Source organism: Quercus suber, unplaced genomic scaffold, assembly GCF_002906115.3.
Source record: "Quercus suber isolate HL8 unplaced genomic scaffold, Cork oak 2.0 scaffold_119, whole genome shotgun sequence".
Classification (NCBI taxonomy): Eukaryota; Viridiplantae; Streptophyta; class Magnoliopsida; order Fagales; family Fagaceae; genus Quercus; species Quercus suber.
In genome coordinates this window covers 70,565-96,957 of record NW_027069584.1, presented here as the reverse complement: position 1 = coordinate 96,957, position 26,393 = coordinate 70,565, and the positions used below count along the sequence as shown (strand labels likewise).

General features: G+C 33.5%; 2 protein-coding genes and 1 pseudogene across 5 annotated transcripts; 2 read left to right on the top strand and 1 right to left on the bottom strand.

Moving 5' to 3' along the window:
* The first annotated feature begins 332 nt into the window (after nucleotides 1–332).
* LOC112040841 (E3 ubiquitin-protein ligase BOI) lies at nucleotides 333–4,965 on the top strand. 4 transcript variants are annotated; one of them, XM_065775792.1, is made up of 5 exons: nucleotides 333–710; nucleotides 2,501–2,610; nucleotides 3,470–3,509; nucleotides 3,720–4,084; nucleotides 4,312–4,965. In XM_065775792.1, exons 1-5 carry the CDS (start codon nucleotides 392–394, stop codon nucleotides 4,843–4,845), a joined length of 1,368 nt encoding a protein of 455 aa, XP_065631864.1. In that variant the 5' UTR covers nucleotides 333–391; the 3' UTR covers nucleotides 4,846–4,965. The 4 variants fall into 4 exon arrangements, with proteins under 4 accessions (XP_065631864.1, XP_023929538.2, XP_065631866.1 ...); XM_065775794.1 differs by lacking the exon at nucleotides 333–710 and adding an exon at nucleotides 735–807; XM_024073770.2 differs by lacking the exon at nucleotides 3,470–3,509 and having other exon boundaries at nucleotides 598–710.
* Nucleotides 4,966–11,730: 6,765 nt separating this feature from the next.
* On the top strand, nucleotides 11,731–16,591 carry LOC112040756 (phosphoenolpyruvate/phosphate translocator 1, chloroplastic). The gene is made up of 9 exons (XM_024073652.2): nucleotides 11,731–12,293; nucleotides 12,992–13,114; nucleotides 13,204–13,356; nucleotides 13,725–13,810; nucleotides 14,288–14,372; nucleotides 14,542–14,661; nucleotides 14,785–14,853; nucleotides 16,023–16,152; nucleotides 16,273–16,591. The coding sequence occupies exons 1-9, from the start codon at nucleotides 11,886–11,888 to the stop codon at nucleotides 16,341–16,343; spliced, it is 1,245 nt and encodes a 414-aa protein (XP_023929420.2). The 5' UTR covers nucleotides 11,731–11,885; the 3' UTR covers nucleotides 16,344–16,591.
* Nucleotides 16,592–19,558: 2,967 nt separating this feature from the next.
* On the bottom strand, nucleotides 19,559–21,734 carry LOC112040775 (transcription factor MYB98-like; annotated as a pseudogene).
* Between the last annotated feature and the right edge of the window lie 4,659 nt (nucleotides 21,735–26,393).

Below are 26,393 nucleotides of genomic sequence, written 5' to 3'. Positions count from 1 at the left end.
CTACCTAGATAGTCTGACATTGTATAATGATTCATATTCAATGCTCAAAACGCCAAATAAATAAAAACAAAAAGAAAAAAAAATGCATATAAGAGTACATATTTGTGTGAATCATAATAAGCTCTGTGAGCCCATGATTCGTACTGTGTTTATGCATAAAAAGATGTCCAGAGACCAAGTACTATAAGGGTAGGTACCCCAAAAAAAAAAAAAAAAAACTGTAGGGGTCAAGGAATTTGGTTACATTAGACATAGGCCCAACAAAACAAGGGGTCCAAAACAAAAGAAGGATACCAAAGTAAATTTAGGCACTGAGCCGACGCATCAGTAACCAGAAAAATAAAGAAATGAAAAAAATTACTGGTGGGAAAACGAAAAGAAAAAAAAGCTGATGAAGGCGATGAAGATTACAACACCAACAACAACAACACCAATACCAACACCAACACCAACACCTACAATTTCTCTTCGTACAAATGGAATCATCGGTTTTCTTAACCTTAACCACTCACCCCAATACCATCATCTATTTCCACGAACCATTGTCCCTCCCAATACCATTAATTATTATTGCTACTATTATGCTTCACTTTCTCCTTCTCCTCTCTTAGCAAATATTCTCTCTCTTTTCTCTCTCTCTCTCTCTCTCTCTCTCACCCTCTCATTCTCACCACTCAGATCCGCCTTTGCCTCCATTTCAAGTTTTTTAGGTACTGATTCTGCAAACAATAGAAAAGAAACTGATTAAAAAAAAAAAAACTTATTTTTTGTTGTTTTTCCATGTCTTCTTTGATATTGCTGATCTGGGTATTGCTTTTTTTTTTTTTTGTTTTGGATGCCATGATGGGATAAAGATTGGACCTTTTTTATTTTATTTTATTTTTTTTTTTATTTTTATGGTTACCCAGAAATATATGGATGATTGTTGTTGTTATGCTCAAGTTGGAATTTTTATGTGTTAGATTTTGTTTTTATATTAATGGGGTGGAATCGATGACTTGCTCTGATGTGATGGGGTTGTTGAATCGAAATAGAGGCTTGCTATGGGTTTTAAGTTGTTGATATGCTAGGTTTTGAATTTGATATTCATTTACATACACCGTGGCTGATGTGAATGGCGTGGATATGAGGAAATTTGGAAAACTTCCCTGAAATGAGTTAAAAGGGGTTGTCTGTCACTCAGCCGAGTTGAGTTTATTGTATTTTTTAGGTCCAAAATAATGAATGGTTGAACATTTCAATTTGAAGTTCTTGTCCCTTTGTGCTAGTATCTCTCTGTAACAAAATGCAGCATAGTGTATCTAGTTATTGGTGATGCTGTTTGTGATGTTCTAAAAGGTTCTATATTGATTTTTTTTAAGTGGGTGCTCTTCCATTTGCTTGATCATCCGGTTCCCCTCATAACTATTGATATTTTGAGGTGCTTCATTGTGCATGATTTGGATTTTTTAGGAGATTCTTGAGCTTAGGTGCTTAATCATTGGTACCCANTATTACAAAAAAATTATAAGATGTATGTTGTGCATGTGTTTGTTTTATTATTTTTATACAATTTGACTTAATTAAAAAAAAAAAAAAAAACACAACATAAGTCTATACCTAGGGGTGTTCACCAAATCACAAAAACCACATCAAAATCGCCCGCAAAATGGCATAACCATACTACACTGTAAATAATAGTGCACCGTACAAACCACAAAATGCATTGCGATGCGGTGCGGTACAATTTGCGGTTTTATAATAAAAAAACCGCACAAACTGATCGCATCGCTACTTTTTTGGATGCCATGATGGGATAAAGATTGGAACTTTTTTTTTTATTTTTATTTTTTATTTTTTTATGGTTACCCAGAAATATATGGATGATTGTTGTTGTTATGCTCAAGTTGGAATTTTTATGTGTTAGATTTTGTTTTTATATTAATGGGGTGGAATCGATGACTTGCTCTGATGTGATGGGGTTGTTGAATCGAAATAGAGGCTTGCTATGGGTTTTAAGTTGTTGATATGCTAGGTTTTGAATTTGATATTCATTTACATACACCGTGGCTGATGTGAATGGCGTGGATATGAGGAAATTTGGAAAACTTCCCTGAAATGAGTTAAAATGGGTTGTCTGTCACTCAGCCGAGTTGAGTTTATTGTATTTTTTAGGTCCAAAATAATGAATGGTTGAACATTTCAATTTGAAGTTCTTGTCCCTTTGTGCTAGTATCTCTCTGTAACAAAATGCAGCATAGTGTATCTAGTTATTGGTGATGCTGTTTGTGATGTTCTAAAAGGTTCTATATTGATTTTTTTTAAGTGGGTGCTCTTCCATTTGCTTGATCATCCGGTTCCCCTCATAACTATTGATATTTTGAGGTGCTTCATTGTGCATGATTTGGATTTTTTAGGAGATTCTTGAGCTTAGGTGCTTAATCATTGGTACCCATCATAATTAGTTTGGTAAGTTTGGTTAGTTTATGGAATGATGGTTGCCTGCCTTGGTTTCTTACAGGAAAATGTTTGGAGGAGATAGTAGCAATCCTGTGTTTCCCACGTTCATTGAGGAAGGTCAGTTTCAATATGATACCAGTGGATTGCCTCAGCTGCAATTATTTGGAGATTGTGAGTTTTTCCTAAGAACTTATTACTCATTTATGCTATTTGATTTTCTTCAGTTACAGATTTAGATTTTCTAATTCTGCTGTTTTGTTGTCCTAAAATGTTATTTTGATATTGATGTAGCTTTTGTACGCGGTTCTACTCTTATTGTCTGGTCCTGTTATTGCTTCTGGACAGTTGTTATGTGCTTGGTCTCTCTATATTTTACAACTTTGATCAATTAGGATTTTGGACTAGGTTTCTCATTCAGTTTGTGCATTTAAGATTTTATTATTGCATAAATTAAGGATGATGTCTTTATTGCCTGTGCCATAATTTGATTGTTTTAACTTAATACGTGTTTGAAAGTCCAGGTAATTTCAATATATAAGCAGATTAGAGTTACTTAACAGATAACGATGAGAGGAGAAAATGGCCTGTATATGCTTAAGGAATATGCATTTTCTTAACTCCTCCATTTTTGTATGAGTAGTTGGAGCTGGCATCATATGTTTTTGTGTACATATTATTGAAGATCAATTATCAGAAATGTGCAAGTAATTATGATTGAATGATGACTGGTTATTGGTTATTGGTAAATAAGCCAAGTGTAGTTAGATTAATTTTTCTAGTGTTTTCAATGGGTCACCATCTACTTACATTTAGATGATGGAATGTAATGCTACAGCGCGGCTAGCACACAAGTTTGAATTCTATGCAACCTTTGTAAAACATAACCGCAAACGACAGTGGTCATTAAGCACCTGAACTTTGAGCATTTTACATTAGGATTAATAATTTTGACATTGTCCTGGACAGAAGAAAACGCAACATATTCTCCATGTATCACCTCTTGTGACCCTGTCTCTTTGTCTCTTTCCAGTTTGTCCCATTACAGCAATCTTTATCCTCTACCGTTTCTTGTGAGTTGTGACTTATCTTGTCAATACAATACCTCTTTTTTCCCCCACTTTCTTTCTTTATGTTAGTAGATGTGACGTGTTATTTATTTTTTGGTACTCATTGTTTATGTTGATTTTATATGGATATAACTGTGGCATTTTTCTTTTTCATTTAAAAATATTTTCAGTGTCTTTTGTTTAATCTATAAGGTAACTTTGCAATGTGTACAGTCCCAGTTGGATGCAATGTTGGTCCTTTAAACTACATCGGAAATGGCCAAACAACTCCTATGGAGCAGCCAATCAAAAGAGCCAGGGAAGCAGAATCTATTTCCAGACAGCAGCAAAAACGTCTTTTATCTCTAAATAATAACTTCTCTCAAGATAAAGCTGGTCATTCTGGAAGCATTCTGAATCCTAATCCTGTATCAACTGGGTTGAAACTTTCATATGAGGAGGATGAACACAATTCTTCTGTTACTTCTGCAAGTGAAAGTATGACAGGTGTCCTTCCCGCTATTTTATCCCTTGGTGATAATCTTAAGATAGAGATTGATCGGCAGAAAGAAGAATTTGATCGTTATATTAGACTTCAGGTAATAATCTAATTCCACAAACTAGCTTATGGTGTTGTTGTGTCAACATCTAACATCTTAACAATACCTGCAATTCTTTTTATGATGAAAGAATCAGAAATAAAATTTTGATCCTTTTTATCACCACTTAGGAGGTTGACACTTAGACAATAGTTTGCGATAGATTTGTTGCTTCTTGTTTTACGATACCCTCTACAACCAATTCTTCATTGGTGCGTTTCAAACAGGAAGAAAACATACTCAAGGGTGTGAGGGAACTGAAGCAAAGACAAACAGTTTCTTTCCTGAGTGCCATAGAAAAGGGAGTTGATAGGAAGTTACGTGAAAAAGAGCTTGAAATAGAGAATATGAACCGCAAGAACAAGGAACTGATGGAGAGAATAAAGCAGGTCGCCATGGAAGTTCAGTCTTGGCACTATAGAGCAAAGTACAATGAGTCTGTAGTCAATGTCTTGAAAAGCAATTTGCAGCATGTCATGTCTCAGGGTGCTATGCATGGGAAGGAAGGATGTGGGGATAGCGAGGTAGATGATGCAGCCTCTGGGACTAACGTGGATCACCTACGCATTGTAGGTGGGTCTGGAAATTTGGCCTTTACGGAGAAACAGTTGAATTGCAGGGCTTGTAAAGTTAAGGAAGTCTGTGTCTTGTTGTTACCTTGTAGGCATCTGTGTCTCTGTAAGGATTGTGAAGGGTTTATTGATGTATGTCCTGTGTGCCGGGTAATGAAGACTGCAAGTGTTCAAGTATATATGTCTTAAAAAAAAAGTGTAATGGTATCAAGGCATATTTCTAGGCACTTGTATTCCTCATTACCCCTTCACTGCAATCAATTTAATTTATTAATGTTATCATGGTCACTGGATTTATGGGTTGTTAAATGGAGGTGCTTAAGTTACAGAGTTTTTAAGAAAAATTATAATGGCTCAATTTTTTTTTTAATGGGATGAATTTTTGGTTTTGATGAAGTTTTAAGGGTTTTTATTTTTCTATGTTACGATGGTATGACTTATATATATATATATATAATTATGTTAACCTAATCAAATGTTTTCTAGTTTCTAGTTCACTTGTAATCAAAATGAAGGAATACTTCATTATTTCTAAATGAAGAATTTATATTGGCTTTGCTACCTTTTAAGTTATAATATAGTTAAATTTGTTTGATAAGTATACTAATTTGTGTTCTAATATTACTAAAATGATTTTCTTATATATAATTTTATTAGTATGCTTGTATTTGTATATTGATTGATTTATTTTTTTGAGCATGCTCTATAATTATTGATGAGTGGTATAATTTGAATAGTTAAGTGTGAAGTTGTATCTTGATTTTTTTTGCAGTTCTAATATACAAATATACAATGTTTACATAGATGATGAGCTGGATGATGATGATTAGGATGGTGGTTATGAGAACCCTAGAATGGGAATAATTAAATGTTCACTTTACCTTAATATTTTTCTTGTTTTTGGATTTCATATTTTAGTTAGCTAAATTGCATTTAATAACTTATTTTGGATTTTAAACTTGGAAATTGGAAAATATTTCTATATGTGTTGATAAATATTTTGGTATTTGGTTGCTAATTAAACATTTATTAAACTTTTTCAATATATTGGGTCAAAAGTTAAATATATTTGTTTCGTTAGTATAGACGTAGCGATGTATGACATGCAAATTGTATCATACGATGCAAATCTTTGTTTTTGTATTGATAAAGTCACAATTTACGTGATTATTCAACATACAAAGTCATTATCAATGTATTTTTTGCTTTGAATATGAAAATATGTAAGATCTTACGATTCACAATCCGATTCTACAATTCACGATCTTACCTACCTCTCATGAGCTTACGTAATATCTCGATTTTGACGACCTTGATTACAACTTTGATTTTGATATTGAACGTAACTAAGATGAATGAACCAAAATTTAAGATTACTGGGTTAGTTTTTAAAAGTTGAAAGGTTTAGACTAGTGGAAAATGTTATGCAAGAGGGGCTCACCAAGTTTGTTGCAGTCTTGGGATTCAAGTGATAGTTCAATTTGTATAGATTTATGTAATAAAAATTGTAGTAACTGTCACTTCAAAAGGCCTAAAACGGATTTTAGAATGGACAAGGTTTCTCTTGAAACCCTTCAAAACTCTCTTATATATTTTTATTAAAAATGTGAATTTTAAAAATCTAATTATTGGATTGCATGATAAATATGGTAAACTTGCATTTAAAAAAAAAAAAAAAAAAATCTAACCGATGGGATCATTGTAAGTATGGTAAACTTGCATTTTTTTACTACTGAATTAGAAAAATTAGAATGCCAACTGAGATCAACATCCCAACAAATGGTCTGAGTCTCACTTAACTCAAAATGGCTGGTGGGAATCATAGATACTTTCTCTTTGGGAGATCTGGTATCATTGTTTAATGCACCTCCTGGGTTCATCTAACTTTGGACATCTTGTCCATCATTGGTGCCATCTATAATAGTTAAATACCATTAGATTCAATAGCCAAGAATATTTCCACTCATATATGCCATAAAAATATTCTGATTCCAGCAAAGTTGGAATGGCAAGCACCTTCACCTAAAATTCATTATTGTCAAAAAAAATTTCGCAAATTTTTTTTGGGTGGGGGTGTATCACTGTCACAGATCTAATCTAGCTACCTGCTGATCAATTTGCCGGTTGTTGGAAACGACAGTCCAAGCTTGGATGATCAAAGCCTTGTTATTTTCTTCCCATCCTTACCGATTGGTCAAAAATTGAATTAAATACACTTCCTACCACAGATGGACACTTTACTTTCTTTTTTTGGCCGCCGAACAAATGGGAATTCTCCTCTTTTGGTCGTAAAGTAAAATCGATGGGACTTAAAAGAAATATTAAAAAATAAAATAAAACATCTATGTTACCTACCATTACCAAGACTTGAAAAGGAAATTAAGAAATAATCAAGAAATATAAATTACATATATCAAGTTGATATTTTAGTCACTGAATCATGGATTGAAAAATCAATTCAATCCATAAATTATGGATTACATCAATTTATTCCCTACAATTTAAAAAAGGGTTCTGTATTATACTAATATGTTTCTGGTTTTACAATTTAATGGTTATAAAATTTTGAAAATGTAATTTTACAAACTTAAGGTTTCCAAGTCGCCGGAATTGTGACCAGAGTTGGTAGATATGGGGCGGCTTTGGGCGGGTGTGAGGACATCCGTGCCAAGAGTCGTTATGGTCGCAGCCCCCACTGGGCTTCCGGTGCGGCAGAATCTAGGCGTAACCTCGTTGGCGTTATACAAGGTGGCCCGGAGGGATGTCGTTGAAGTACCTAATGTCTCTCCTCGGAGCGCACCCCCGACGAAGGAGACGTGCGAATTCATGTCATGGGCGGTGCTCGAGTGTTGCCGTCTCCAACGGCCAACGCTCGTGAGGACTGGAGAGAATCAAGGGAACATCACGGGGGAGGGCGTTCCGGAGCCCCTGCATCTGCTCCTCGCTTTGTTCAAGCTCCGCTGCTCCGAGAAAGGAGTTGTTGGTGGCTTTGAGGCGAGCCAATCTCAGCCCCTTTCCGCCCTCTTATTGTCAAGTTCTCCCATTCTCTTGGTGCCAATAAGGGAACGGGTTGACACTTCCCTCTAGCTAGTTCTAGGACGAGTCCACCTGGGCCTCTGATTGTAGGATTAGCTTGTAAATTTGTTTGTAAAGCACGCCTGCCTGAGCCTTTGATTGTATTTTGTACTTTTTCTATTCATGAAATAATATCAAGATTTCTCTTTTCGCTGTCAAATCTTCTATTTTCTTGCAATTTTTTTTTTTTTTTTACTTCACCAATCTACTGTAAAACGACCATTTAGAACAATCGCCTGGTGCGCCGGCCAGCGCACTAATCCTTCCCATAGACGGCGCCAATTGTAGGGACTCAATTTGGATTGAACCCATAGTATGAAAGGGTTTTCAGCCCAATAAGCCCAAACAATAAATTTTTAGAGAGTGGATCGAAGGTTTAGGCGCTGGCCGGCGTTCCGGGAGCATGAGCTCTCTTCTTTTATTAAAAAATACTTAGAACTATTTACAACTGGGGAATGCTCCTCGGCCATGGGCCGAGGAGCCCTTTTTCTTCTTTCTTTCTCCCCCCCTTCTTACTTTAATCGCTCCTCTTTATATAGTCTTCATTGTCCTATCTCGTTCTTCCATCTGTTGATCATCCATTCGCCTTTCTTCTGATCGTCCGTCATATCAGAGGCCTTATCAACACTCAAGTGGTTCACACTGATCAACGTCGTCCTGCTAAGGGATTGCATCCCCATTAATGCGGCCAGAGAGGTTAGGTGAATGCATTAAGTGTGGAGGTGACAGCTTGCTCTGGGCTTGTCCCTTCCCAAAATTATCCTTAATATGCCGAGGACGAAGAGGTCCTCGGCGTGGATCCAAAAAAGAGTCTCTCCCTAATTTAGCCTTGGATGGTCATCCTTCCTCGGCGCGGGCCTTGGGCCTACTACACGATGGGCTGAGGCTATCAAGCCCACGGGCCCCACACTCTCTTATATATTTTTATTAAAAATGTGAATTTTGAAAATCTAATTATTGGATTGCATGATAAATATGGTAAACTTGCATTTAAAAAAAAAAATCTAACCGATGGGATCATTGTAAGTATGGTAAACTTGCATTTTTTTACTACTGAATTAGAAAAATTAGAATGCCAACTGAGATCAACATCCCAACAAATGGTCTGAGTCTCACTTAACTCAAAATTGCTGGTGGGAATCATAGATACTTTCTCTTTGGGAGATCTGGTATCATTGTTTAATGCACCTCCTGGGTTCATCTAACTTTGTACATCTTGTCTATCATTGGTGCCATCTATAAATAGTTAAATACCATTAGATTCAATAGCCAAGAATATTTCCACTCATATATGCCATAAAAATATTCTGATTCCAGCAAAGTTGGAATGGCAAGCACCTTCACCTAAAATTCATTATTGTCAAAAAAAAATTTCGCAATTTTTTTTTTCTTTTTGGGTGGGGGTGTATCACTGTCACAGATCTAATCTAGCTACCTGCTGATCAATTTGCCGGTTGTTGGAAACGACAGTCCAAGCTTGGATGATCAAAGCCTTGTTATTTTCTTCCCATCCTTACCGATTGGTCAAAAATTGAATTAAATACACTTCCTACCACAGATGGACACTTTACTTTCTTTTTTTGGCCGCCGAACAAATGGGAATTCTCCTCTTTTGGTCGTCAAGTAAAATCGATGGGACTTAAAAGAAATATTAAAAAATAAAATAAAACATCTATGTTACCTACCATTACCAAGACTTGAAAAGGAAATTAAGAAATAATCAAGAAATATAAATTACATATATCAAGTTGATATTTTAGTCACTGAATCATGGATTGAAAAATCAATTCAATCCATAAATTATGGATTACATCAATTTATTCCCTACAATTTAAAAAAGGGTTCTGTATTATACTAATATGTTTCTGGTTTTACAATTTAATGGTTATAAAATTTTGAAAATGTAATTTTACAAACTTAAGGTTTCCAAGTATAGTTATTAAATCTGGACTGAACGTTAACCCGGTCTATGAGCTGAGTTACTGGTTCAACTAGTAGGCCACCGGTCAAATAAAAAAAATAAAAAATAAAAAATATATAAATGTAAGATAGAAAAATTATAACATGAATATGTAAATTAACTATTACAACTTACAATAATTAATTATTTTATCTTATACATAAAAAGATTAATATAATAAAAGAATTCTTAGCAGTGTTTAATTTATATTTGGCAGTAAAGTTAAGGTTAGCTAAAGTCTGAAGCAATAAACAAATTCAAAGCAACAAAATAGTAAAAAATTAAAAGAAGAAACAATGGTCACAGTGTCACACACTCGCACAGTACACGGGAAAAAAATTAAACAAAAGAAAAAAAGATGCTTAAACTTAAAGGCAATAAACAAATAAAGTATAAAGAAAATCTAAACAAAAGAAGACAAATGAAGTTTTAATTGTTTGATATACTCATGTGGTCATCCTTGCTAATTGGTGGCTAACTACTGAAGTGAAAAGTGATTTGTTTAGACTTGAGCACAGAAAACTGATGCACAATAGCAACCTCGCAGGTTTGGAGAACTGTGAAAAGTGATGGTATAGTGTGAATCAGCAGAGAGCAATGGTTTTTTTTTTTTTCAAATTACCATATTATCACAAATTAAATAGTAAAATAGTCAATAGAGTGGATCTAATAATGTAAATTTATATAATTCACAAACACAATCGGGTTACACGAGTTGTTTAAAATTTGCTTAATTTTGCTAGTTTTGACTGGGTCATATACTCTTTCGACCCAATTGATCATCCGGCCCAGTCTATGTGCTGAGTCACTAGTTTATTAGTACAGTTGGCCGATCAGGTTTAATAACAATGTTTCCAAGAATTAAAGATAGAACTTTTTTTTCTTCATATAAATATGATAAAGATTTGAAAGTTTTGACACCCACTTAATAATAATTATTTATTGTTTCAAAAAAAAATTATTTATCATTATATCAAAACATTAATATGTTTTCTTTTGGCAGAAGCAAGATTCGACTAACCTAGTCTTGATAACAAAAGATTTCTTTTTTTTAGAAGCAAAAGACTTTATCATTTGACTATTTAGAGCAAAATTGACTAAAGAAAAAGAAAAAGAAAAAGAAAAAGGATTAGGATGAAAATTTGATGGACTAAATTAATAAAATATCTGTTTGAATTTGACATCCAACTGTTAATTTAAAATGTATATATATTTTTAATAATTTATTAATATGTTTTTTTTTTCCCCAGATAGGCAAGATTCGACGTATCTAGTCTTGATAACAAAATTAAATTTTTTTTTTGGAAAACCAAAATACTTACAATTGACTAATTAGAAAAGGAAAAAAAAGAAAAGAAAATAGGATGAAAATTTGATTGACTAAATTGATAAAATTCCGTGACTGTTTGAGTTTGACATTCTGATTTGAAACTGTTTCAAAAGAATATTTTTAAATATAATTATTTATTCTCGTTACAAAATTATAAAAATATTTTTATATGTAAAAAAGAAAACAGAAAAAAAAAAAAAAAAAACAGCTGCACCAAATCAACACAACTTAAAAAAGAAAACAGAAAAAAAAAAAAAAAAAAACAGCTGCACCAAATCAACACAACCCAAAATTTACAAAACTTCAGGATAACAATTCTTCAATCACCACATCATTTGCAACAACAAACTGTAAATAAAGCGGTCAACAATAATTCTATAATTTCACCTCATTACTTACAAATAACCATATTAAAGTTTAATCAATTGTAATTCTGTACTTTTACACATAAATTATCCACTCACAATCAATCGTATCATAAATTTTGATACAAAACAAAAGTTGTGTCCTAGACTTTCTCCATAAAGATATACACCCAAATTTATATCTCATAATTAAAAAATAAAAATATAATTAAATTTTAAAAAAATAAAAATGTTAATTAATTAATAATAATAATTTAATACTAATATTAGATACAAAAGAAAGAATCCCCAAGAATATGCGAGCCATTTCTCTTTTTCTTTTTCATATTTTTCACATTTCTCTCCCACAAAAACTTCGCTTCACCAACCCAACTACCCCGCTTCCTCGACGGACTTTCCAACGCCTAAATATCTCTCTCTCTCTCTCTCTCTCTCCAAATTTATAAACCCTTTTCTCTCTCTCTCTCTCGCACACACAAAAGCTTTGAGGCTTTCGAAAATGCAGAGCGCGTCATTCACACTCGCGTCTCCTGCGCCATCGCTCTCTCTCCTAAAGCCACGGAGGCAGCCTCCGAGCTTGAGCTTCAACCCTAGATTCGATCCCATTCGCGCTTCTTCGTCTTCGAGCCTCAACAACGATTCTTTCAATGTGAATCTCTCTACTCGCCGATCCTGGTCTCTTTCTTCTTCTTCGTCTTCGTCGCCGATCAAACTCAGGCCTTGGAATGCGCCGCCGCCGAGTTATTCCGATGCGGAAACGAACCGTTTCGAGGTTAAGGCGACTTCGGTGCCCGAAGCCGCCGGGGAGAAACCCGAATCGAGTAGCTTGTTCAAGACTTTGGAGCTCGGTGCCTTGTTTGGCCTCTGGTACCTCTTCAATATCTACTTCAACATCTACAACAAGCAGGTTCGGTTTCGCTTCGATTCGTTTTCGAAATATTTCAAATTGAGAATGTGTTGCTATTTGATTTGGTTTTGAGCTTTGAGAAAATGTGTTGCTGTTTGTTTTTTGGTTATTGAAATTTTGGAGGTTGAGGATTGTGGATTTGTGTGATTTTGATTAGGTTTTGAGTGTTGAAATTTCTGGAAAATTTATTATTAGATCGTATAGTGAAGGAAATGAAAAGAAAAGAATTAAAGTGAGCTTTGTAATGTTCTGAAAATTTTGTTTTTCTTGGAACTCTGTTGACGTGGGAAAGCTTTTTGAGAAAAATCACCTTGAAAGAAAAAAAAAAATATTATAAGTAAAAGAATTTATTTGAAGGAGTGATCAAAATGTGAGCTTTCACAAACAGTTACAAATGAAACACTCATATGATCCAAAAAATCAACAATGGTGCATCCTTGAATTTTATAGTTGATACTCTTAGCTGTGTTTATAGTTGATGTTGATCAATAATTAGACTTTGGAAATTACCCGAAAAAATGTACTTTGGTAACTTTAATTTTATCAGAAAAATTATTATTAATTTTTTCTTGGGTCTTTAGGGTTTAGTTCAAATTAGGCTGCTGATTGTGAGACACTTGAATTTAATATGTGTTAATACTTGACTAATAATTCAGTATGAGAATGGAGCTGATTTGTGTTACATGTTTTGATCACAGGTTTTGAAGGTGTACCCATACCCAGTAACTGTCACTGCGATTCAGTTTGCTGTTGGGACAGTAATTGTTTCTTTAATGTGGGGTCTTAATCTCTACAAAAAGCCAAATGTTAGCGGTTCACAGGTATTTGATGTGGTGTGAAAGTTTTAGTATTTAGTGTGCAGGTATAGATTTCATGTAGTGATTCTTATTTGTGAGTAACTTCTTGACAGCTTGCAGTGATATTGCCACTGGCAGTGGTGCATACATTAGGGAATGTTTTCACGAATATGAGTCTTGGAAAAGTTGCAGTGTCATTCACTCACACGATCAAGGCTATGGAGCCCTTCTTCTCTGTTGTCCTATCTGCTATGTTTTTGGGGGAGGTGCGAATTTCCTTTTCTATTTTGCCCCATTTTTTATGTCTTTGCATCACCAAGATTGGGTGGAGATGATTTTTTTTTTTTTTTAATAAGTAATGAAAATTTTATTGATATAAAAAAATAGAGTCACTCAAGTATACAACTGGGTACTATGCAATCAATCACAGAAACTGGGTGGAGACTGGAGATGAAACTGATTGAAATATATAATTCTGTAGTATGATAGCATTGACAGCTTTAGTGCCGAGTAAAGTTTCCTTTGTATTCTTAAGTTTTGTTGAAATGATTTCTATGCAAGAATTTCAATTTTTATAATGAGCATCACTCATCAAGTTGTTTTGATTCTAACTATTATCCTTGTTCTCATACAGTTGCCCACTTTTTGGGTGGTTGCTTCCCTTGTACCTATTGTTGGAGGAGTGGCACTTGCATCAGTCACCGAGGCCTCTTTCAACTGGTACAACATTATATCTGCTTATAAAATTATAATTCTTATTTACTTATCAAAAAAAAAATATATATATAAATCTTGTTTACACAGATTAAAAGATATCCACATCATGTAGTTGTTGATTTAGGATTGAATGGTAGTATGGTACTCGAGGGGTGGGTTATGAGGTTCGAACCACCATAGATGTGGGATATGTGGGTTTTATTGGACAAGGGGTATTTTCTATCATTCAGGAAAAAAGGATTCTAAAAATATGGTTGGGCTGTCAATGGGCTCTAGCATAATTGGCACTTCTAATGAAAAAAATGGATGGAGGGTGAGATTGTGGGTTCAATGCCACTGGGTGTGTTACTTACCAACATAAAGAAAAAAATGTGACTTCATATAGGCTATTCAGTAGCATTGTAAAACTAAGGACTTTACTTGATTTAGCTTATCAGTGAAAAGAATAACATATGATCATTCTGTTTTATTTTGGAGAAGGGCTGGATTCTGGAGTGCTATGGCTTCCAATTTGTCAAACCAATCTCGTAATGTCCTTAGCAAAAAGGTCATGGTTAAATCAGAGGTAATCAAGATTTTCCAGATTCATATGTTCTTAATCTTTTTGCCTTTATTTTTTGATTTATGAAATAATTGTTTGGTGTGTCATACTACATTCTGCTGTTGTTATTTCTTTTCATTTTATTTAGTTTCTATTTGAATTGGCACATAACCAGCATTTTATCCTTTCACAGGAATCTTTGGACAACATCACTCTCTTCTCCATAATAACAGTTATGTCCTTTATCTTGTTAGCCCCTGTGGCTCTCTTCATGGAAGGTGTCAAGTTTACTCCTACATTCCTGCAATCAGCTGTGAGTAACTTTTTTAAGAGCTAAAAGCTGCAACAAATTCTTTTTAGTCTTGATTTTACTCAGAAAAGAATCTTTAATGTAGGTGCCTATCTGATTCATTTTATATATTTAATTCCATGACAGGGGTTAAATGTTAATCAAATATACACCAGGTCTTTTCTAGCTGCACTCTGCTTCCATGCTTATCAGCAGGTGAGGCACTTCGCATGCTCTGGCTTCTCTCTTTTCTTTTTCTTAATGTATTTGTTTTTCATACGTGAATTATGACCTTTCTAGAACTAGTCTTGAGCTTCTTATATGTAAAAGCTTCCATCATTGTTTATCTTAAATAGTGGATATCAATTGTTAAACAAGTAGCTCTTATGAGCAATGAACTCTTGTTTCAAGATAGGTTAAGTTCATTGTTTAAATGATATATGCCTGTTATTCTACCGAACTATGTGACAAAAATTTGAGAAATTTGTACCGTTTGTATGGAAACTTTTTGGCTCATTAGAGCCTATTATTAGGTTTTGACACATTGTTTGTCATTTATACTTGCAATGTCTTTATCTTTAGACTTGAAGGAATCTAAATACTGCTTTACTCATCATATATTCTTTTGCCTCTCAATGTGATTTTCTTTCGCCTCTCAATGTGATTTTCTTTCACGTGGTTGTACTCACCATGGTCTGGTGTAACCGGAGTTTTGAAGATTTTGAAAGGACCTGATCTTAAACTCTTTTTCAAAAACTTATTGGATTGGTTGTCTGTAATAGGCAGTCATTCTATGTTTTTGGTTTTTCTTTGATGGATGCTTGTAATTTGTGTTTTTGATTGTTTATTGTCCCTAGTGTATACTTCCTGTATACTTGGGTGATACTTTTTTGATATTTTAATAAAATTTTCTCATTACTGATAAAAAAAAAAAAAAAAAAAAAAAAAAAAAAAAAAACATGGTCTGGTGTGACTACTTACAATCTGGTCAAATTGACTAGAAAATGATTCTCTCATGAAGCCTTTTACACCTTGTTACACTGCTCACACTTTTGAATTATTGGTTCCATACTTCTTTCAATACTCCCATTGATTCCTTATGGTTGTTGAATTTTGTATTTGATGATAGTCCATTATTACTATGATATATAAGTTCTGATCAACTCAATGCTGAAGTGTCCGATAGAGTTAAACATGAGAGAGGGTAAAAAGTGAATGTTCTAGTAGGAACAGTGCTAACTGAGGTCTTAAATTAGAAAGAGAAAAAATCATGGGAAGCAGTGTACCATTTTAAAGCATTTGGGACTTTACATAGGCCTCTGCTATTTTTAAAGCAGTTTTCCTTAGTAGGAACAGTGCTGACACTTATGGATTGAACCTTGCAGGTTTCCTACATGATATTGCAGAGGGTATCTCCTGTTACCCACTCTGTAGGCAATTGTGTGAAGCGGGTGGTGGTTATTGTTAGCTCTGTCCTCTTCTTCAAAACTCCTGTCTCGCCAATCAACACTCTTGGTAATTTACTTGCTTGATCTTTAGTTGAAAAAAAAGGTTTACATTGTTTGGTATTAGTTTTATATTACTACAACCCTTCCTTTCCATTCATAGAGATATTTTTGTCTTGACTTGATGCAGGCACTGGAGTTGCTCTTTCTGGAGTCTTCTTGTATTCACAGTTGAAGCGCCTTAAGCCAAAGAAAGCTTGAAATTTTTTGGAGAAATTTTTGCTCTTAATTGTTTTTTTTAGATGATAAGTTACGCATTCAAGAATTTGTTTGTAGGTCAGGTGGTGACTGAATTAGAAATTTGGTTTTCCTTTTATGCTATTTAACTTATTTGGCTATTCTTTTGTGGACCAAGAGTAAATGATGCTGTTTCCCGAACCATCCTTCAATCACGTTTGTACTCTTGGATGGGTTTATAATTGGAATTTAGAATGTAATTCCATGTGCTATTTCACGTTTTTTTAATAATTTGATCAACAATACTACAAACACACCCAATTTTACAACATGATGATGCTCGATTATAAGTGGTTGACCAAAAATGATGGATCCATGTAAACAAGAGCATGCAGAAAGTGTATCACTCATAGTCAACCACATCACCTCATTGTAAAATTGGGTATGTCCTTGCAATTATTATAATCTGACTGGATGCATGGAGTATGAAGATTTACAGGAACATGTTAGTCGAATGCCTCTTATATGCGTTATTGGTTGGTTCAGAAAGGGTCGGGTGTGCCTCTTATATGCATTATTGGTTGGTTCGGAAAAGGTCGGGTGTGGTAGTATATCTCTCTATTATACCTGACTGCAAAACATTCATATATTTTGGCTATATCACTACTTACATCTTCTAACAAGTTAGGAGTGTAGAGGGGACAACCTTAATGCTGAGAATCCTTAAAGAGCGAAATAAAAGCACAGAACAGAAGGTTATATCACTGAAAGCTTGATCGTAGAAGAGATTGTGTTTCCGGAGAGCATCATAAGTATCGTTGTACTTGCTTTTTATATTAAAGTAGTTTTGCAAACATTGTCAACATACACTTGAGGTTTCAAACTTTCAATCATACACAACCCAAGCAGCTGCATCCCACACACCCACCCATCCATTGGAACCCACCCACAGGCGACCCACCGACCAAGCTTAGATGCTAGACAATGCAAACCCAATAAGCTGAGATGCTAGACGAAAAGTAATGCTTTGCTATGAGATGAACTAAACAAATCAAATAGCTTCGGTCTATGAGATAGAACATAGAGGAGAGAGCGAAAAAACAAGAAAAAAAATGGTGGAGGAGATTTTAGGTTAGTGATGATGGAATTTGTGAGATGGTAGAGAGAAAATTGGTGGTGGCTCTGAATGGGAAGAGAAGAGAGCAAAGGGAAGAGAGAGAAAAAAGAGTCTGTGAGAGTGAGAGGGTGAAGTAGTGAACTATGGCTCAAGGTGAAAATAAGAAGATATATTTTATTTGAGATGAGAGAAAAAAATGAATAAAAAATAAAAAATCAAATGACATTTTCTTCGTACCGTTTCAAAGATGAGATTTTACTGTAGCAAGTGCCAAAACTTTTTGGTTTAACATACCTCATGATAGTCTTTTTTTGGTGTTTGGTGAGCAAATGCCAAATATTTAGTATTTAGCACACTTGATGGAATGTTCTTATACATATGAGTATACAACATTAAATATAGTCTTACAATTTCTTTGAAACAATAAAATATTAAAATAATGAACTCTAAAAAAAAAAAAATTGGTATAACTGAACAGGAAAAAAAAAGAAGTTTTTTTTTTTTTTTTTTTTTTTTGAGATTCAAAAAAAAGAAGACGAAATCTATAATCTAATCTACTTTCAGTACAGGCTAGTAGATACACAAATTTCTACTATTCTATAGTTTTCAAATGTACCTAGAAACATTTATAGGATGGATTACTTAATAAACCAAATATTATAAGTGAACTTTACCATATAATAACGTTCATTAACATCTAGATTTTAATTCTATCAATAAGTTCATGGCTATCCTATTCAAAAAAAAAAAAAATCATGGCTACAGTAAAAACATGCATATAATGCCATTGACCTGCAATTAAAATATAATTCTTTCTTCTTCTAAAAATCTAATAACTCCACGGCCACATGAAAAGTTACGTGTTTGGTATTAATTAGTAGAATATTCTGGATAGGGAAAAGACTCAAAAGAGAAATGGAAAATTTAGATTTTGCAAATTTAGAAACCATACTAGCTCATAGTGCAAGTTATTATAGGCTAATTAAATTTAGTACTAATTAGTAATTATGAAATTTGACCGATATAAACAGAAAGGGTTTTCTAATAACAATGTGGCTTTATGTTTAATACTTTCCCTTACGACTAGCTAATGAATATTTCAGAGTCCACAAATGGGTCCAGCTTGTGTCCAGTGGACCCGTTAGGATACGGGCATGTGTACAATCTTGGACACGTGCCCGCATCGCAATGTGTCATCAACGTGTCCGCATCGCAACGTGTTATGAATTTTTGCTTCATAAATAATTTGCTTCCAGCAAATTAACACCAATATGTATTAAGTATAATGTCGAGTAAAAACTGTCATTAGTGGCTACAATATCCACTCCGTTACGCTTTTTTTTGAGTATTTATACTCCATTATTTATTACATTAATTTAAGGCCTCAATAGTTTTTTTTAATTGATGATGAAAGTTATACATGAAGCTTTCACATTCCCCGACATAATGTTTCTAAATTCTTCATTTATAGCAAAATTCCAACATGAATTGCTTATTAAGGAGGTACACATTTATTGTACTTTAATATCATGCATGTTTACTATTAACATGTTGATATACTTGGAGCAAAATAACATAAAAGTTTTATATTAGATGAAGTGCTCATACTGAAAAATTACAATCGAGGAGTACTTAATTAATTGCCATCTAAACATGTCCCTTCGTATATCATCTATACATATATGTGAGATGCATGGTAATGTGTGATGCATGCCTAAGTTTAATTGACCTGAAAATGTTACAAAGCACTCTTTTTTCTTTTTCTTTATTTTTAATTTCAATAATTACAATATAGATAAGAGATTTAAATCCTAGAAGTTTTAGTTAATAACACTAAAAAAGCATTAGTTAAGTTACAAGATCATTCTTGTCGAAGTCATTCAAGTTATGCAAAAGTGATGATACTTAACAATGGACACACTAATAACGAACAATACAACTCCAAATATATTAGTTGGAAAATAAATAAATAAAAGTTCAAAATTTTCATTCATAATAAACCTGAAAAGACATTATAAACTCAATTCCCTTACAGATAAATACAATTCCATACAAACAGTTTGAGTACATATGTCACAAGAATTCCAATAGTATTATTTATTTTATTATATATTATTATTATTATTATTATTTTATATGTATGTTTTCCCTTCATGCATGCGTGTTACCCAACTATTTTCCATTCATTCTTCAATTCTTCCTCTCAAAGTAATTCAAGGAAAAAGAACTTTCAGCCAATGGCATAAGAAAAAAAGGGGACTCTAAAGCCAAATTCCTAAGGGCTTACACATTTGGCTTCATTAACTTGAGACATCATCTCCACCAAATCCAGCTCCTTCTTCACATCACAATCTACCACTGGAGTCATATCAACTGGAATATCCATGTCAAAATCATTCTCATCCACAACTACTGGAGCACAATGCAGCATATTCTCATCAACCACAGGACCACAAGGCATTTGATCATCAAAATTGTTCTCATCCATAATAGGAGCATTATTAGGTATGTCATCAAGAAGAGAATCAATGCTACAGCTCTCCTGAAACATGTTTTCGTCGAAACAAAAGTCCGGAACCTCATTGAAATCATAGTTTGGAACCAACGAGCATTAGGGCAAAACTGATCAGTGGACTGTGGCAGCTGAGTTGGTGTTTTAATGGTGGTGTTATTGGCTGTGGCATTACTAGAAGAAGTCTTTCTTTATTTTGCACCGTGTTTGATGGGTCCAAGTTCAAGCCCTTGATGTATTCTTGTAGAAGAGAGCCTCTAGGGTACTTTGAACGACATTTTCGTTTCGAGTATTGCCTTCTTTTGGTTGCATTCCAATGGTTCTTGATGGAGTTTTCAGTTCTCCCAGGCAACCTCTTCGCAATCTCTGCCCATTTATTTCCAATCTGTGCATGGGCCTGAATTAGTACCTTATCTTCCTCTTCACTCCATGTATCCTTCTGCAAAGTAACGAAAGAATATGAGCAAAAATAAACGACATTTTCATGCATTGGTGTCTAGTGTTAAAAAATGCATATTTGTATCTCCATTTAATCAATGAATTCCATAAAAACATGTAGGGGTAAAGATAGAATAATATAGAATCAATGAAGAAGAAATTAATAAAACCTTGATGTCTGGTCTAAGATGGTTATGCCATCTCTCTCGGCACTGCTTTCCTATCCTCCCAGGCAACATTTGAGCAATATAAGACCATTTTCTCACTCCATATTGCTTAACCAGTTGAATCAAAAGCCTGTATTTACATGCATCAATACATGATAAAGACAACCAAACATGGGGAATAACAAAAGAGCAATACTAGAGAAACACAAAATTTGACAACTATTTTCACAACATATTATTATGATAAGTTGTGATTGAAGTAATATCACTTTCACAAATTTTTATCACCGATATCACTTTTATTATATACGAATCATAATAAATAACATTAACAATTGTAAAAACATGAAAAATTTTGTGTTGTTAGATTTATTGATAACAAAAATACATAATTGATAGGATCTTGATTGTCTCACGCTTTCAACATCCACACTCCATACACATTGGACAATTATTTACAAAGTGTGGACATCAAGTATCCACATAGAATTCATATTTTTCAAACTAATGTCTAATGTGTATGGAGTGTGAATATTGAAAGTGTCAAACAATAATTTACCTAGATAATGTAAAAATTATCCATATATATATATATATATATATATTAAGGAATGAAATCTTTTGTACCTGTCTTCTTCAACCGTCCATTGACCCTTAACAACATTAGATTTCTTACGACCTTTTTGTGGTTTTTTAGTTGTTGGAAATGCTCTATTCTTGTTCATGCCAATTTTTTTGTAGTACCCATTTTCCGCTGTTATGCATGAGACTTCATCTGGTACAACAAAATTCAGAGGTTTTATTATGTCTTGGCAAGTTGTAAAGACCATGTGACTCCGATCTGATCCCATAATATCAATTGGATTTCTCTGAGGGAGATTCAAGTATCCTCCACTTTGGAAGTTGTCCATTACATGACCATGCCCACCATTATCCATAAATGGCTTACACTCGTAAATGTCAAAATCAGTTGAGATGCACTGAGTTTGCACCCCAAAGATGGGATTTGATGAAGACCCATTAGTTTGAAACAGGTCAAGATGGTGAATATCTTGCAAGAAACCCTTTGATGAAGGAGCTTCAAAGGAAAAATCATCTTTCATATAGGACTCTAGGTAATTATCAGACAAAAGTATTGGTTGTGAAGCAAGATTTTCCCTAAACTTTGTGTCAAGCTCCATTAGAGAGAGAGGGAGAGATGAGGACTAAGTGAGGCAAATGGCCTAGTGTTTTGGTTCTAATCTCCTTTGTGTTACTTAACAGGTGAGCTTTAGATGCAATTAATTGTAGTGGTCGAACATGACCTTTAAATCTAATGGTGACCAAATTTTGCTTTGTTAAGACTTATTTGGTATTTCTTAGCTTTTGATGGATACTTTAACAACTGCAATTAAGAATTTAATAAATATGTAATAAGTATATTAAATTTAATTAAGCAGTTACATAGAGCATATGGGCAATGAAGGTCATGGTTTCAGACATGGGAATAGAATTGAGTACGGTTCTTGTTGGTATAAATACTCTAATCCGACACATGGCATAAAGGCATTGGCTAGATTGATGGGCATTTTTGTCTTTCAAAATTTGTTTTATGGTTTCTTATTTTAAATAAAATGAAATTTACTCCACAAATTAATTCTGAGTGGGCTTTCAAAAAAAAAAAAAAAAAAAAAATTCTGAGCGGAAGCAATGTTTTGCAACATGTAGTAAAATGGTTGAACATATTTATGACCATCTTGACCTTGTTTTTACTTACTATATGCGGGAAAAATTAATATGCAATTTGAAGAGGATTTAACTAGTTGTCTTTTGCCAAAGGTCTTGTAACTGAATTGATATGTACAAAGTGCTTGGAGGTTTAGAGGAGAAAGTGTTCGAACTGCGGGATTAGCAGCATGTTATAATTACATCTTAAAAAAAAAAAAAAAAAAAAAAAACTAGTTGAATTTAAGAACATGTTTAAGGGCTTCTTATTAAATAAAAAGAATATTTACTCCACAAATTAATTTTGAGTGAAGGCAACTTTTTTGCAGCATGTAGTCAAATGGTTGAACATATTTATGATGATCATGACCTTTGTTTTTACTTACTACATATGGGACTAGTTAATATCTAATGCTGTGATCATCTTACTCATGTTTTTACTTACTACATATGGGACAAGTTAATATTCAAAGTTGAGGACTTAAAACTGGGATGCATTTGTTGTTTGAGAAATTGGGTCAATGGAAATTATGAAAATGTGTCCTAAGAAAAAATCTCATTTAATTACTTAAATTCGTAAAGAAAAAAACTTTAATTGATTTAATATTGCTATTTATAAAAAAAAAATTTACAAGCATAATTTGCAATTGATAAACCTTGTAGAAGATGAGGAAACTGTAAAAATGCTGTTTATGACTTTAAGTTTGTAAACATTGGTTATTACCACACAAATACTTATTAGTTTTTGTGATAATTTATTTTGATACGAAGAAATCATAAGTTAGAATTTGTTTATTTATTATTTAAGCTCACCTTTACTAAAATAAATAATTCTTACAATCATATCAATATATTATAGTGAAGAAAAACATCCTGTATTCCTATAGCTGTGAATAAATTTAGGCACTTGTTCCTTCAACTATTATTATTTCTTTGCACTTTTTGTTTGATTTTTTTTTTCTCTTATATACTTTCTTTCACATAATTTATTTCATATGATCATATGACCATGTTGGTGTCATTACACTAATCAAGTTGACTGTTTTTGACAAATATATTCAAGAATAAAAGCATCCTAATAATTTGGACAGCTTAGAAAGAGCTAGCCAATTAAAGTATCCATCTAGAATAATGCTAATACCATAACAAAACTTTTGCCACAACTTACCCACGTAGTAAGTTGTGAGCGATGGAATAAAAGTGGTGGGTCTATATAAGTCTACAACTCTACCACTCATAATATCAACACATGGGCAAGTTGTGGATTTTATTGTGGTATTGGATTCGTCCATTATTCCATTTATCTTTCGTTGTCTCACCAAAAAAAAGAAAAAAAGAAAAAAAGAATCTAGTTCACTCTGAAAATATCCCTTCAAACCACTTCGGTTCAATTTAGTTCATTTGGTCCAATTAGATCCATTTCGATCCAATTTGGACCACTTCAATCCATTCAGTAAACTTTGGTCCACGTCGGTCCGTTCAGTCCACTTTGGTCATTCGCTCTTTTTGGTATATTTCGGTCCACTTCAGTCCCTTAGGTCTACTTTAGTCTACTCGGTCCATTCGGTCCACATTGGTCATTCGCTCTTTTTGGTCCATTTTCGTCCACTTCGGTCCCTTAGGTACACTTTAGTCCATTCGGTCCTTTTGCTCCATTAGGTCCACTTTGGTCTCTTAGGTCCAGTTCATTCGGTCCTTTTGGTACAATTTGGTCTATTAGGTCCACTTTGGTGAATCCGGCCCACTTCCGTCCAATTCAGGCCATTTGGTTCAACTTGGTCCATTTGGTCTAGTTTAGTCCATTTTGTCCACTTCAATCTATTGTTCCCAAACAGCCACTTAGCTGTTTTACGCATGCCTGAGTTAAGTTGAGTCTCGAAAAATTTGATTGAATTAGTAAATGATATGAATTTTGTGTTGTTTCATCCTTATTAATAATAACAAAAAAAGGTGCATAACATATCCAATTTCATCCATAAATTTTGAAGCAAAGTGCTAGTAAAAGTCATGTTAAAACTATTACCAAAATCTCAAAAATTAAGTTAATATAAATCATAACTCAACAAAATTAAAATAAAATCATCTTTTAACATCAACACGTAATGTGGGACTCACGTTCTTGATAATTTGGAGAATATATATATATATATATATTTTTTTTTTTTCTCTAAAGTTTATATGAAATTCGTATAACATGCACACTAGATTCTTCATTAATTGTTAAAAATAAGTTTGACACTTTAGATAAAAATTATCTAGAAATAAATAGAAAGTTAGAATGTGTAATGTTTTCAATAAACTTCATAAAAATTAAGGATGACAGACTAAATTAGTGTAAATTTTAGGAACTATGAAGTAAGAATGTTTCACAAATATGGTTAGGCCCAAGCAGAATACAATAGAAAAGATCAACCATATATGATGGTTTGGGATATTGCAAGTTCCTAGGAGCTAATGTAGCACTTCTCTGTAGTTGAGTTCAGTAGCTGTTACCGAGTCTTTGGGCTTAGGAAATTCTAACGTCTCAGCTTATGAATAGAAACTAAGTTTAGGACAAGTATATGCTGTTATTAAAGGTGCCTATAAATTGAGTTACAAGACTCTTGACAATCATCTTTAGTCTTGTATTTCTATGCGTCCTTGACCATCCTCTCAATCTCTTGATTGGGTAGTGATATTCCTTCTCATACCACAGGTCTTCTCTTCAGTGGAAACATTAAGTATTCCATTACATCAATGGCAGCCTTAATGTCTCTAGTGAGGAGAAGATCACTGGTGTATATGAATGAATTACTCACCCTTGTATTAGACTCTCTTTTTGAGAGAAAAAGGAAATTAATCTTCGTTTGGTATTAGAGGAAATGGATGGCTTCCTGTTGTCCATGAAAGATTTTTACTATTACTAGTGACTTGGGGTAGAGTATGAGAAGTGGGTGTTGGAGTTGATGACAAACTCATGTATTGCAAATTATGCCATGCGATACTTATCAGATGCTATAGCTCTAATATTAGCAAGGGTTAGAGACAAGTCTAGTGGTATTTACTTTTGTGTTTATTTATGAACAACTCTTTGTTTTGTTGTGTTTTCTATTTAGTGATTATCTAAATTGATAAAAAAATTTCCCCACTGTTTAACCTGTTACATTTACTATTTCAGTTCCTAAAATGTAGATACTTTCTTCTCTTCCCCAGTTTGACAATAGCAAAACATTGAAGTAATAATGGCTGATATGAGTAGCAATAGCTTGGTAACGTTTTATTACTTTTTGTGGTGTTTGTTGATGGCATCAGAATAATTTTGTAGTTCAGTAATGTTAATGAGGAAAGCCGAAGGGGTCCCAAAAGTTTGATAAAATTGTGCAGTCAGTAGTCATTGGACTTTGGTAGTGAACTAGATTTCTTGCAAAGAGAACAAGATCGAATAACAACATCGCATAATCTACAATATCAAGATTACACATACTAGTTAAAGTTCTTTTTTGTATGGAATCACACCCTAATTATCTCAAAGAGGTGTGTTGTACTGAGATCTGTCCAACTTACTTGGAGGGGATAAACATTAAACACTTGTAAAGATTAACTTTTTAATTTTAATATTACATTTTGAATGACAAGCCTTAAGATTGTATATTAAACCCTTGATATAGTTTAGCAAAAATTAAAGAATTCCATTATTTGATGATGCTTATAGTTTTTGGATTTTTTTAGGTACCATCACTTACTCTTGAATGAATGCCTCCTCAACCGTCCAAGAGAGGGGAAAACAAAAATAAGGAGGTGGCTCTTACAAGAAAACATCAGATTTCACTTATAGTTCGAAATAGAAGGATTTAATTATATACAAAAGGTTTTTTGCCCTGCATTCCAATTAGATTTCATCATTGCTACAAAGCCTACGTGACACTAGTTGAATTACAAAGCTTTTAATTAGTTAAGGTCTAATTAAGTATGTAAATGAGTTTATCAAAAAAAAAAAAAGTATGTAAATGGGTTCAAATTATTTTAACTGATAAATATGTTTGAATAATCTATGGGTGATTAAATCCCACCTACATAAAATATAAATCAATTGATATCTTAACATGATGATAATAAATTGTATCCATATATTTCAAATTCTAATTAATCTGGAATTT